This window comes from Lutjanus erythropterus, chromosome 12 (assembly GCF_056507025.1).
Source record: "Lutjanus erythropterus isolate fLutEry1 chromosome 12, fLutEry1.hap2, whole genome shotgun sequence".
In the NCBI taxonomy this organism is placed as follows: Eukaryota; Metazoa; Chordata; class Actinopteri; order Lutjaniformes; family Lutjanidae; genus Lutjanus; species Lutjanus erythropterus.
The window spans coordinates 4261166-4276213 of record NC_139328.1 but is presented as its reverse complement, the minus strand read 5'-3'; the positions used below and the strand labels follow the sequence as shown (position 1 = coordinate 4276213).

General features: G+C 39.4%; 1 protein-coding gene across 2 annotated transcripts; it reads right to left on the bottom strand.

The window, feature by feature from the left end:
- Window positions 1–325: 325 nt before the first annotated feature.
- Window positions 326–13022, bottom strand: septin2 (septin 2). Of its 2 annotated transcripts, none has more exons than XM_084731703.1 (13): window positions 12866–13022; window positions 11841–11885; window positions 10116–10230; window positions 7917–8003; window positions 6770–6893; window positions 6360–6494; window positions 6129–6246; window positions 5794–5895; window positions 5470–5615; window positions 3490–3612; window positions 2320–2380; window positions 921–1017; window positions 326–766 (listed from the first exon to the last, which is right to left on the bottom strand). In XM_084731703.1, exons 2-12 carry the CDS (start codon window positions 11862–11864, stop codon window positions 931–933), a joined length of 1122 nt encoding a protein of 373 aa, XP_084587829.1. In that variant the 5' UTR covers window positions 11865–11885; window positions 12866–13022; the 3' UTR covers window positions 326–766; window positions 921–930. The 2 variants fall into 2 exon arrangements, with proteins under 2 accessions (XP_084587829.1, XP_084587830.1); XM_084731704.1 differs by having other exon boundaries at window positions 3529–3612; window positions 12866–13021.
- Window positions 13023–15048: the final 2026 nt, after the last annotated feature.

Sequence of the window (15048 nt, the reverse complement as noted above, 5' to 3'; positions counted from 1 at the left end):
GCATAACGACACTTTGAATCCTGTTGCACTTAAAGACACTGATCTGAACTGCACTAATGGAGATTTGGACATGAATGGGAGCAGCACTAGAGGGGAAATTCACCTGAAAATGTTAGCAGACAGTCGAGAGTTGCATGCAGATGAGGAGGGTAATATGATTAACACTGAGCAGGGTCGACCCTATTTCATATGAAGCTTGTGTGGTCACTTTGAAACCAGAGGGGGGACACGTAACCATGTTTTCTCTTGACAAAGAAAGAATTCTGAGACGATGACATACCAAGATATTTTTATGCTACTAGTTCTGACTCTCCCAATGAAGCTCTTTCACAGAGCGAAGGTTAGCATGTGCTTTGAGAGATGTTTTACGACTAAAAGCACTGAATATGAGCAGCGACGCTTTGGTTTTCAGAACAAAAAAGTGGAAAAAGCAACAGAGCATCCCAATGGGTGTGTATTAAATATATATGCTACTGTTTTAAAAGATGGGTCATGTGACTTCATTTGAGTAACTGGCAAAAGTCTAATAAAATTTAACAAAATTTTAAAAAAGAAGAAGAAATAGAACCGTGTGTAAATATATAAACATAACACTGTTTGGATATATTTTACTGTATGTATAAAAAAAAATTGACTCCAGATCTCGTGTGGGATCGGAATAAAAATAGTGGCAAGCAGTACGAGTCAATAACCAGATGGCCTTCACACCTTCTCTGCTATCATCCGTCTCGCTCTAGTCAAAACTCGAGCAGTGGCTCAAAAACACCTACAGTGGACAAAGAGAAGTTACACATCATTATTATTATTATTATTATTATTATTTGCAACTAAAATGAAGTCTGATCTCACAGAATTTATTTTGGTTAAGAGTGCAGGAAGTTCTGTGTCCCATGGATGTTGAGAATCCATGTTGCTCCTACCGTGGCCTTTTCACGCATGGGGGCCGTCTCCCTCTCCGTCTCCCTGCTTCTGCATCTGGGCCTGCATCTTGGCGATCATCTCCTGCATTCGTCTCAACTGTGCGACACAGAGCATCGACATGTTTGACAGGGAAACAACAGCTGCACGTAAAAACAATCATTTAGATCATAAAGGTGTCACTTTTGTTTTTGTGTATGTTCATTCTCAGTAGTAGACTCCTTCAGTCTAACTAAATACATTGACAATTATAAATCAATGACTTGGAACAACTGGTCCCACACAGACGACAAGAACACATCATTTACCAGTTTGACATACGTAATATGAGTTTTTACAGTCGCCATAAGTTTAATTGTTACCAGGGTTTAAATGGTAATTTGTGAACAGTGAACGACCTTTCAAAGAATAATCTGACATTTTCTTGCTGTGGGTTTGATGATATCACTCTCTTATCTGGACACTAAATATGAAATTGCAGCCAGCAGGTGGTTTGCTTAGTTTAGCAAAAAGACAGGTATAGGAACCAAATTTAATTGGTAGTTAATTATAACTTAGTGTCATTTAGATTTAGACACTTTGGGGCAGTTAGTTCCTGGTGCAGACTGGATCTACACAGCTGCACATGTAGGAACTATTTTCTTTCTGCAGTAGAAACAGAACTACTTTATTTCTTCAAGAAAAAAGATAGTTCCTGCATGAAACTGCTCACGACAGGCTCGTTGGATTGTCTTGGATAACCGGGTCACGATTTCTGAAGAAATGTTGTTTTGGCTCAATACGATTTCCACTACATTGGAAGGGGAAGGGCGTTCGCTGTCACCGACCCAAGGCTCTGGAACAGCCTTTTCAGCTCTGTTGATATTTTAAAGGCAAAACTTAAGACTCACATGTTTTCTCAGGCTTTTGAGAGTCCTTAACGTCGTACTCTCACTTCTATTTTTCTGTGTTTTACATATTTATCTGTTCCTCTATTTATTTACTTGTGCATAGGATGCCATTTTTATGTCATCTCTGATGCTCTTGCTGTTTATCACGTTACATCTTTAACAGCCATTATTTTATTGTTTTGGTTGTTTTTAAATGTGCTTTATACAAAATCATGACTTGACTTCCATTACATTATAAGATTTACACTCTGTACCGAGTTTTAGACGCTACAACTAGAAACCGACGGAAACAGCTAGACAGAACAAAACAGTCCACCTATCATCTCTAAAGCTCAGTGAAACAGTTCCACCTGCTTCCAGCTGTTATTGTACGCTAATTATTAAGTGTACAGACATGAGAGTGGGATCGATCTTCTCCTCTAACTCTCAAGAAAGCAAATCAGTGTATTTCCCAAAATTTAAAACACGGTTAGGATTAATTTCTTTTTAACAAGTGTCTGAAATCTCTCACCTCAGCCTCCTTTTCCTGCAGGATCATATCCTTGTCCATTTCCTCCGGCTCCGGTCCCTTTCTGCATCGATGACACAACTACAGTTACTGTGATGTTACAAAATCAACCTCTAATATTTCTGCAGAATGTGTGCCGATTAAACAAAAGAGTCATTAAGTTAAATGCACAGTCAGAGAGGTTATAGGTGTAAAATCACTTTGAGTGGTGATTTATAAAGCATTATAATGACTAAGTCAGAGGTGTGTGTATGTGTGCATGCCTGAGGAGTGCACATTGTACCATTTTAAGTAGCATTAGGCAAACATGACAATAGCCACATTGAGAAAGTGAAGGAGGGGTCAGTGGGTTAGTGGAGTTTAGAACAGCTCACAAGAGAAAAGTGGGCATCTACAACAAGTAACTACGAAGAGATGAAAGCAGTAAGATTCAAGAGGGAAGCAGCAAGTGCGAGAGTCAGGGGAACAGCGTTACCTCCCCCAGATGAAAACAAAACAAAAACGGTACCTCCAACAGTCCACTCATGGGGATTGGACAAATCAAGATCAGACAGCCATCATTGGCCAGATGGCGGGGCAATGAGGAGGCAGTAAAACCACTCCCTTTATCCTGGGTTGGCTTTAAGAAGGAAATCTAAAAGATTGTTTCTGGTCTACAATGAGGGTTAAATGATGATAAATCCACACTATGTTAAACGACACACACAGTATTCCTGTTTACAAACTCTACACACACTCAAACTACACACTGTATGCCAGTTAGCTACCAACTGACCGTGTAAAACCACAACCCACTACAGCCCACACCACTGAAGTAAAGTCTGCCTCGCTACCACGGCCTAACTGATGTAGTTAACATGCAAAATGATGAGTTAGAGCTACTGTACTACAGAATGACTCTGGTTCAACAACATTACACTGAGTGAATGAACAGCAGAAGAATAACTGGAGGTACATGATCCATTATACAGACATTAATCTGCTAACTCAGCCTCCGTATGCACAGCTCTGGGTGTTTCATTATTCTAACATCTGTGGTGTGTGTTGTGTGCCTGGCTGATGCATTTCTGTTTTTTTGTTTTTTAAACACTGTATATGATTAAAGTCTAGTCAGAGGTTTGCTGTTTGAGGTGGGGGAGGTGCAGAGAAGCAAGCTGACAGACAAGTACGTACGCAGGAGACAGAGGCAGAATGTAACCATGGGAGGACAACCTGCCACCCCGCTTGAGGCGGTCCGAGCGGAAGTTCTCGTAGTGAAGGTCCTGGGTCACTTCCTGGAGGTCCTGCATGTGGGTTCTGTGGGGTTGTGGAAGTCACCAAACAATGAATACTCTTGAATAGACAGTGTGAAAACTACATACAGTATGTTGGCTCTGCTGTACTCAGTGTACATACAAGAAACCTGAAGTTAAATTTATTACTTTTTAAGACTCTTTCCATGCAGGTTCAGACCTTGTTTCATAGTGACAGACTTGAAGATAGATTGTAAGACAGCACAATTAAACAGTCTTGTGATAACTCCTTGGAACTCTGTATCAATGCAACATTATTTAGATAGGCATGCTGGGAACACCCATCAGTACTCAGATTACACAGTGGATGAAGCAGTGGCTGTTGTTGTAGCTTCAGTGGTGGTGCTGTAATGCAGAAATGTGCAACAGAGACCTGGGGCCAGATGTATAAATGATGTGTGAGCTCACAAAACCATTCGTACACACAAACCCACACATGAACTGGTATTTATAAAAGAGGAAACAAGAATGTGTCACCTCACGCAGGCTTTAGTCCAGCAAACAAAAAGTTTTTATGAGACAGATGCAGGTGAAATGATGACATGGAAATGAATAATGATAGTTAAACACTGTTTGTGTAGGTCGTTTGATCATTTCACTTCAGTTATTTTTCAGTTTAGAAGACATTCTGTAAAATGTCACTCATTTATAACTGAATTCTAAACTGTCAGTAATGAATTTTATAGTTTTCTAAACAGTAGAGCCATAACCTTCCCATTAATACTTGTTTTTTTTATCTTGACTTGCAAAGCAGTTTGTGAAGTATTTTTGTAAATTAATCATTGATCATCCATCTGAGCTTTAATAGTGATAATTGAGAAATCACTGCAGTGATGGTTTATAGGTACATGTTAAATATCAGAGGCAAGGGAGCTATGAAGAGCCGTAACTGTGCATAACGGTCCCACGTAATGACAGTTATTCTGTCACAGAACCTTGCACACACAAGTACTGATATGCTAACAGATGTTTCTGCATCTATTTATGGATCATTCTGGGAGTGGAAATGAAGCTTGTGCATGTATTTGTTTCCACAATGATTGAGATTCATAAAAGGCAATCAGCCGTACAAACAGCTTCGTAAACGTGGCAGAAAGAATGCAGATTTCTGTCTTTGTGCATCTGCAGCGAGTTTTAAGCTTCTGGCTCTGGTTGTCTGTGTCCCTTAATGGTTTTGCAGCTTGCACTTAGCATGTAGGAGTGTTGATCCTCGTAGAGGCTACACTTATTGCCTTCCATCACACAGAGCAGTATGACTCACGTTATTCCCAAAGACGAGGCTCAGCCATGATTCACACTCCTTGTCCTCCAGCCAATAAGTACAAAAAACTAAAGACATCTCACTATAAGCTGGGTATTTTAGCTCAGTAGTCTGCACAGAATCCTGCTACACACCTATGCAATAAATTAAGATACAACCTCTCTGGACAAACACACAAAACAAGCTACAAAATTTATAATTTTGGAAAATGGTATTTAATATTTTTAATATGTTTTAAGGGCCTTAATTGTCAGTGAATTGATTTATCAACTTTAAAAACTTTTTAAGACCCTGCACAGACCGTGTACCTCTCAGAGGCCCAGATTTGTCTGGACCGCATTATTCTGCTAAAGTAGTGAATACTTAAGTATCTAATCTTTTGTCTCCTTTCCTGTCCTGGCTACATCCCTTTTCTTTGAACACTTTGCTCTCGTTGTGTTGAAAGGCATTCTGGCAAGCTAACAACTTCTCCAAGCTTGCTTTGGTTTCTGTTCACAGCAGTTGTAGGAAAACAAACAGTATACACACAGTGACTCCGAGTGTCACCTAACTCTTATCACTAAAATTTTAAAGAGTGAGGAAAGCAGTTGTACCACTTACATCAGCATGATCCTCAGCTTGAGGAAATCGTTGTGTTCTGGATTCTCCACCTCCACCACTCCCCAGGGGTACAGGCGGCCCCTCACCTTCTTCCCCTTGGCCTCGATCTGCTGGTTGGATCCCACCACCGCAAATGGGATGCTAGCCTGGAAAAGAGTAATAGTGATTCAGACACCCACACAAATGATTACAACACTTCCCTCCAGTTATGGAACGACTTAAATGGAATTATGATTCTAATTATAATCAGGAGGATAGAAAGCTGGCTGCTTTGATCCTTGACAAATTCTCATTCCTGTGGTTTAATAAAGACATCAAGTTCACCTTGAGGATCCTGGTCTGCTCTTTGAAGTCCTCATCCTCATCCGACTCAGCATCAGGAAGGTGGTAAATCTTGATGCCATGTTCATCGATCTCATCCAGAATCTTATGAACAAAACACAGATTATCATCATTATTATCAGATTAATATATCTGCATCACTGAGGTTCATCTGCCTTTTAGATTTACATGTTTTATATTGAGCCCAGTTTCAATATCAGGGAAAACAGTATTATCGTACACTGGATGGTTAAAGCAGGAACCACAAGCACATGATAGCTACTGTTTATTTCAGGAACTGGCAAAGATCCTGAACAATGGGTGGCCGTTGTTCTCACCCTGCGCTTGAGCCTCTCCCTCTCTCTGAGGGTGAGCGTGTCTGCCTTGGCGATGACAGGAACCACGTTGACCTTATTGTGAATGGCCTTCATAAACTGAACGTCCAGGGGTTTCAGGCTGGGTGGACAGGAAACAGACAGGCACGGGGTCAGAAAGAGACAAAAACAAGAGAAAAGTCTGTATGAAAGGAGATGAGTGTAAAGTAGTTAAGTATGTACTGCAGGACGCACCCATGTCCGAGCGGAGAGATGAAGTAGAAGCAGCAGTGAACTCTATTGTCAACAATGTGTCTACGATTGAGACCGCTCTCGTCATGGAGGTAGCGCTCAAACTGGTCATCAATGTAGCTGATAATGGTGCTGAAACTGAACGAGAAAAACACACATCATGATAAAACACACGGTGTACTGTACCAGAACTCATCCAAGCTGATGGCACAGCCACTCAACACTAAGATCAAAAGCTTAGACGAAAAATAAAATCGCCTCCGGCTGTCCTGTGATTCAAAACGTTTATTTATAACTGTCTGAGGCTCATAATGGCTCATCACTGTTCAATGTCACAGGACTGACACTGGGGAGTTCAAATTTAGAAATACCTCATCCTCTTATCAGCACACACCCTCAAAAAGATTTCATACCAGTCTTGGCTGTTGATGGCATCCCCATATCCTGGTGTGTCTACCACAGTGAGACGGAGCTTCACTCCTCGCTCCTCAATTTCTACTGTCGACGCCTCGATCTGAACAGTCCTTTCTATCTTTTCTGTGAGAAGAAAAAACACATAACAGCACGCAAGGACGCAGTCAGCATGAGATTTCATTAAACAGCTGTACTATGAAGAATTTGTTGATTATGTGCTTTTAGTGCACAGCTTTACACTTCACAAAAACTGCTTGAAGGGATAATTCAGATTATTTGAAGGCAGGGTCGGGCGAGGTGCTCAACAGTCAGCGATGTTACCTATTAGATGGCGGTGGGCACGCCCTCCGTATGGAGAAGCAAACAGGAGCACCTGCTGCAGACGGGGTCAGCAACAAAATGGATCTTAACCACTTAAAAAAATCAAATCTGAATCAGCTTAAGTGTGCGCTACATTTAGAATATTTTCACCACTTTACTTTTCCATCTGGCAGCTCTTTCTGATGGGAAACTGCCGCTATACAAGCCAAACATCTCTCTCTCCAAACCAATAAAACTCCATAGACTAAATCAATAATTTTACCTCACAGACAATGGGAGTGACTGGTCTACTGCTGCCTCAATATGTTGGTTTGTTTGTGTTGTTGTGTGACTTAGATAAATAAAAACTATCCTTTTAAAACAGCAAAGTCACACAATAACACACAAAAAAACAAATCAAGCCAGTGGTAGAGGAGCAACTCCTTCTGAGTTCTATGAGGTAAAATTACTAATTTTTCCTATGGAGTCTGGCTGGTTTGGAAAGAGAGAGATTTGGCTTCTAAGACAGCTGTTTACCATTGGAAAAGGTGGTCTGATGGCAACGTAAAGGGGTAAAAATATTCCACATAGAGTGCACACTTAAAATGATATTATTTTTATTTATCTGGACCTTTTTTAATTGGCTTAAAATAATATGTGTTGCAGACTTTATCCAGGGCAGATCATCGATTAGCATCTGTGTTGGTGCCCCTCTTTGCTTATCTTAATTAACCAAATCTACTACAGTAAATACACTGAATATTGATAAGAATCTCATAAAACCTTAGATCAAACAATCCAAACTATCCCCTACAACACGGATCATTAGGTCCATGTGAGTTTTACCTGCTGCTCCGGGGATGACTCTCTCAGGGTAAAGGTCAGTGAGGAAGAGGCTGTTGATCAGGGTGGATTTTCCAAGTCCAGATTCACCTTTTAATAACAGAGGAAAATGAAACAATCAACATGCAGTCAGCATCAGTATGAGAAGTCAACATCAAAATGAGAATATGAATATAAGTATTACAGGTTCTGGTTGGTGCAACCCTCTTCTAAAAGATAGTTAAGTTTCAATGAAAAGAACAAAGGAGATATTCACTGTGCTGCAGGAAACAAGACGTCTGCACTGTGACGCACAGAAGGCTGCGCTCCACACAGAAGTACATGATACGAAATCTGACTTCAGAGTTTATCTTTCACACAACTATGTCAGGTGGTTGATTAAACAACCCCAGGACCCGAGGAAGGAGTACAAGTGTTTATAATCAGTCGGCAGCATTCAGGTCCTACAAAGCAAAAGGAAGACGACTGGATAGTTTCACTCTCATGATTTTTTTTACCGTGACTCCATCTTTGCATGGAAATCTGCAATGGATTGCAGAAACTGTGTACTATAAGCCAAACTATACAGCTTTATCAAACAAAATCTTGATTGGCTGCCTTTTAAACTAACAAAAATGTCTTAAAGAACCTTAAAAATACCCCCAATCTTCTTTACCTGGTAATAAAACTTTATCTATTTTTCTTATATTCCAGCAGCAGGCGCTTGGTTACTACAGACATGTCACAATAAAACACAGACAAGAAACATCTGTAGTTTAAGTGATTAAGTTTACATAAAAGAAAAATGTTTCAACTGATTCTTGCAGAGCTGTTGAGCATTGTTTTAGTCTAGCAGTATGCCTCTCAGTGAAATCCATAACTCTACAGCAGCAGTGAACAAAATGTCAAGGGTCAGTGTGTAGGATTTAGTGGCATCTAGTGGTGAGCTTGTAGATTGCAAACATCTTGCATCAGTCTGATGGCTGTGAAACCTGCAAAAGGCCTTTTCTGCAGCCAGTGTCTGGTTCGTCCTTTTGGTTTCTTATTTTCAGATGATTATTCATTAATACCTAGATTCTCAAACTGTGGTGGTAACGTGACCTCTGTATAGCAGTATGTGGAGAATGTCAAATATGTTTTCAAAATATTTAAAGTGGTGAAATGAACATTAAACAAATTTGTGTGCTTTACCCAGAAATGCCTCTACCGTGGTTCCCACCAGAGCAGCGGCAAAAGATTTACACAAGTCTTTACTACATCCTATTTGGCGCTTTTCCAGAATGTCTTGAATGGAAAACTCAACTCGACATATTTATTATACTCACTACAGTTTCAGGTTCATTTGCAAGAGGGGCTTCAGAGGAATGAGTACCAGTGTTTTGGGGTTAACAAAAAAAGTGAAGCATGCTGAGGAAAATTATGAATTGTCATATTAAGTATATTGTTTTTATCAGTGGGGGAGGACTGTAGCTATTTAACTGTGCAGGAAAACACGGATTTATTTAAGAAGCCGGGTCACACAGAAGGTTAAATAAGCACTCAATGAGTGTTCTTGCAGCAGAGGGACCAGCAGGCCTTGTCCACTGTGTGAATCAATCCCTCGAGGGCCCACTGGCTACATTCCTCTCTGGTTTATTTTAAAGCAAAAGGATGAGCAGTGTTCAGGGGAGCTTCTACCCTCCCCCCTTACCAACAAGCAGGGAGGTTCACACAGTCACAGAGCTCGCATCATGAGTTTACCATGCTGCTGCTGCTGCTGCTGACGCCAGCTGAGCAACTACACTGACGTGACATCTGCCATTTTCCACTCGCCAAAAAGCCTTCATGCACACTAAAATACACTTATGCATTACTGAAGACAAGGTCAAAGAGGTTACTCTCAGCAAACAAACAACAGTAACGACAGAGGTTAAAGAGTTGTGAAACCGTTCAGTAGAAAGGCTGTGATGAAGAGAAAGCATATGACTGCAACAGCTGTATACTGTGCAGGCAAATGGCCAAGATCCCACCATAAATTCATCACAAAAACAGAGTTACATGAGCCAAAAAACTAAAACGCATTCCTCAAGTATACATGTTTGCTCTAGCTGTTGAGCACGAACCTTGTTATCAGTGAGACAGACTATCATTTTCCAAACCAAATAAAATCAGCGTTGCATAGTTTCAAGACAAAAAGGGGGGAAAAATGAGAAAGGGATTGAAAAACAGTGAAGATATACTCACCTACCACCATCAATGTAAACTCAAATCCTTTTTTTACTGACTTGCGATGAACCTGATTTGGCAAGTTGGCAAATCCAACGTACCCCGGGGTCTCAGGGTTGTTGAACTGCCCCTGCTGTAGAGAAAAAAAAAAAGCAAAGTGCAAAGTCAGTAGAGTCACAACTATAAAACTTATGACAGAACACAGCTTTGGACTGAATTATCACCTCAGCTAAAAGTAATTTCTGTCACTAAATCAGGTTGAAGTGAAACAGTTTGGCTGTCATTATAACATGACAGCCAATTATTAGCGCTAGAGTAGAAACCACTGAGGAGACATCTGTTCACTAACAGCCAGGATTTAGGAGGGCAACAGTGACTTCTCTGCAGTCTATTTGCAAAAGACCTTCCACCCATCATTCCAGTGTTTATGGTCCTTTCCTACACAGAGTTTGTCAGACCAATGAGAAGTGGGCCAATAGGACAACATTCAACCGCCCCTGTACCACTGCTAAACTATGCTAAACAGTGTCAAGTCAGACACAAAAAGGTACATGTTCCTGATTTAGCTTGCTAATTTTGGCCTCAGAGTTTTGCAAGATTTGTAAACCCACCCTTCCCCGTCCTTTTAGCAGAGGTCATGACTGATAAGCCTGATAAGCAGTGTGTTCTTGCTCTGCCTCTGGGCCTTTCAACCAGCATAAAGCCACAGCGGTGAGTCATGAGGATGGCGAGAGGCATGCTGAGCCCAGGCCTGAGTGATCCGGCATGGAACGTGTAATGCATGAGTTTGCAGAATGCATGAAATGCAGAAAATAAACGCATAAAAAGAGGGGAAGCACAGCATATCCTACTAAAAGGAGTGGAAATCAAAAAGACTTTTGCTGTATGCTTATGTTCATAAAAAAACAAAACTACCTAACATGAAGTTTTAAAGGTTCAGTAAGCGATTCTTGATTGCTGAGTCTCATTCCCAGGCTGTGAACTACCGACGTTTTGGGAACTGAGAATTGACAAATATCTTACCAACAACATGTCCCATCACTAGGCCTGTGTATTGCCAAGAATCTAGTAATATGATACATATTACAATGCAGGGGTTATAATTCAATGTATTACAATACTGTAGGTAAGGTGATACTTTGCTTTTTTTTAATCCATTTGTCACAGTATAAAGACACACCACCATATACATAAAATCTGAGTCAAAATATTACTTTTACTGCAATTAGAACAGTAAAGACAGTGACAAAACTGCCATCTAGCACTGGGGGGTTTTAACACAACACAAAACAAACCATCGTCACAAAACTTTACATGTATCACAATTTCTCGGTACAGTGTTTGTGAGAATTGATACAGTATGATGAAACGTAATACTGCGATACTCAAATGTACTGATATTTTCTTACAACCCTATCCATGGCAGGTTAGATTTTCTAAAGCCTAAAAATAGAGCCAAAAGGAACAGCAGAATTCGAGTTTTCTCTCAGATCACCTTAAGTGCATCATGCTTAAAAATTATTATAGAACTTTTGCCCAATTATACCAAAAATAAACTGCCTATCCCGGCTTTAACACAGGAAATAAGAACATATTAACCACACACTGCTTGCTGCACTTTCTTAATCACTGCTGCTGCTGAGCCATTAGTCTAGACGCAGTGAAGCAGAAGTAGGAATCTGGTACTGCTGCATACTGTACTGGTTCAGGTGTGATATCTAGTTTCTCTTTTCCGACACTCACCTTCATTTTCTCGGCCTGAGACATTTTTTTTTCTCCTTGTTAAACCTGAAATGAAAAAAAAAAGGACAGAGCCTGCATCACATTGCTGAGAAACACAGAAAACGAGAACAACTTTTCTGAAACAAACTAATTTTTCAGGAGTTTTTTTTCTACTGAAATGGAGGATGTTCATATAGGCGCATACTTAACAGGCCTGACTGTATGAGAGACAGGAAGTCTGGTTTGCTCTCAGAGAGGTTTGTGAGAGTGTCTCACCACAAAAAAAAAAAAAAAAAAACTCCTTTTCCTGCTCAGATATCTCCATCACAGCTGCGTCCCAAAAACGTACAGCGCCGTGAGCAGAGAACAAAAGACTAAGCTGTCCTTATGCTATTAATCCCAACGTCTCTATAACTCGTATCGTGTGTTTACTACCCGCTTCTTGTGCTGGAAGTTGGTGCGTTTTATTCAAACCCTCACAGTGAGTTGAAACCGTGAGAAACACACCCACAGCACACACACACTGATAGGATGTCTCTCCGTATGGGCTATAAAATGTGTCTAAGCTAAGTTTGAGTCAAATTAATAGGCCTCACCTCGCTAAAATATCCAAAGAAACGTATTAAGCTAACTAAAACAAACCTTGCTAGCTAATTTTTATTACATGTAAGTGGAAATGATTAGCTAGTTAATTAGCAACGGCTATTTTTATAACGGTAACAGCACAGCGGGTGTGAAATGTGCCGATGCTGACATCTGCCATGAAAACCGTTACTTAATACTTATCTTTGTTGTTAAAAAAGATATAAAAACGAGCCCAAATCAGAGCCATTTAGCAAGCTAACAGCCCTCGCTAGCCGCTCAGTAAACTGGCACAAGACGAGCTTAGCTTAGCTTTTAACTACTAACTAGCCGAGTAGCTTCTCCTCCTGCAGGATGTTAACTTAAAAGAGCTAATGTTAGCGTCGTCCGTTTAACTGACAAAACGGCGACTAACACAGGACAAAAGACAACCCGGGGGTGAATTAGCCGGAGAGAGGAGTTACCTTCGGAGTGCGTCCGCGGAGAGTCCGGTGCAGATAGAGGAACAGAGAGACGAGCCGACGGTGAACAGTGTAGACTTGGCGGACACCTCAAATTCTTCAGATTCCGCTGCAGCAGCTTCCTTTAGCACACAGACCACAATGCACTGGGCGAGAGAGGAGAGGAGAGCAGCGTTCACACATCTACACACTCAAAGTCAGCCTGCTGGACTGTTACTAACAAACGGCAGGCATGTAATGGCATCATGCAGGGGTGCAGTTAGAAAGATTAATTTAGGGTACCCTGAATTATTCATGTAGCAAAGTCTATGACAGAGCTTTTCAAAATAGAGGTCCCTCTGGGGGCCTCAGCAAAAATTAAATGAATGAAATTATAATCATGTGAATTATCATAAAAGTGTTAATTCACTGTAATATATAACACAGGGTCAGGACCCACAGGGGAGTCACAGAAGATTTTATTTGTGTCACCAAATAAATAAAGGACTATGGAAGAAATTTAATATTTAAAATGTGTAGGTTAAAATGTCCTGATGAGGGGAAATAAAAACAAAACAAAACAAAAAAGATAAAGATATAATAAGATAATTTCTGAAGTACTTAAAATGTGTATTATTTCAATAAAATTAATCAAGATAATACAAGGTGGTGCAGTAAAAATGGTCAGCAATATTTATTTATGCACAAATGAACTCTTCTCAAGATTTAAATTTGGTCGTGATGGTTTGTCATATTTAAAAAGTGAGTCCCCAGAATAAAAGTTTGGGAAATACAGCCTTTTATTATCTGGAGGCATACATATAGACGTTAAATACTTTATAAGTGAGAAGCTGACCTTTATCTGAGATAATTTATTTGAACTTGGGTCTTTGAAACTGAAACTCAAAAAATGTATTTCAAAAATTCCTCTGGTTGTTTTAATTTAAAATGTTTAAATATTAATCCTGATTCACTTTCACTCTAACAAGTTTAAAAGTTTTATTTTTAAAAAATACATTTTTGGGGTTTTCTAAAATTCAAAGTTTATCTTAAGAAGAAAAGTAAAACAATAAAAAAAAAACATATACACATTTTAAATGCTTTGTAAAAGATGTAATGCAGATTTAAATCTGAAATTTTGCTGAATGTCTTCCATAATCTCATAGAGGACCCAAAGCACTGCAAGAAAGTGCAACTTTACTATTATTATACTTAAAGGGTCAGTTCGCCGCAAAATCCAAAATACCAAACTTTTCTTCTTGCTATTTTTCCTGTCTAGATAGATTTCATGTGAGCTGCAGAGCTTTGGAGATACCAGCTGTAGAGATGTCTGCCTTCTCTCCAATATAATGTTGTTTTTTGTGCTCAAAGCACCAGAAAAGTACATTTGAAAATTTCAAAACCAGCATCTCTTTCCAGAAATCATGACCCATGACTCAAGATAATTCACACACCTTGTTGCGAGCTGTGACTTTCTTTGTACCAGAAAGAAAATAGTTCTCACATGAAACTGCTCACAACAAGGTCGGTGGATTATTTTGAGTAAACGGGTTGTGATTTTTAGAAAGAGACTCTGGTTTTGAATTTTTCAGATGTATTATTTTTGTGCTCTGAGCAAAACAAGCTGAGTATCATCTAGTCCCATTATATTTGAGCAGAGACATTAAGACAGACATTATGTTTTATGTAAAAATGTCAGACTCTGTTAATTCAGTAAAAATCTCTCGTCTAAAAAAAAAAAAAAAAAAGAATTGTGTTTTTATTTCAGTTATTTTCAATTTATGTGTAGTTTAACAACTAGAAAAAAAAAATAATAAAATGAAACAAACTGTGGGCTGGATCATATTATATTTTTCCCCTTTTTATTTTTATTTATTCTCTTTTTATTCATTATAGAGAACTCTGTAATACATAAAGTGGTATTTTTGTGTACTTGCAAGAAGTGTACTTCATCACAAGTGTGTTGAAAATTATACAGTAGTATACTTTTAAAAAGTGTACTAAACTTACTTTACAGATTTAATTTAATAATGTAAAATATAATCAACAAGCTGCTACAAGGAGCTTTCATATTGTGTTTATTTTAGAGGCCTCTATGGACAGATGCAGTTTCCCCAAAATATACAGTCAGAAATGAAATAATCTAAATAAAGATCTCCTCCTGGTCCTTTTTAACGTTATTATGTCCTTCTCACTGTGACTTTATC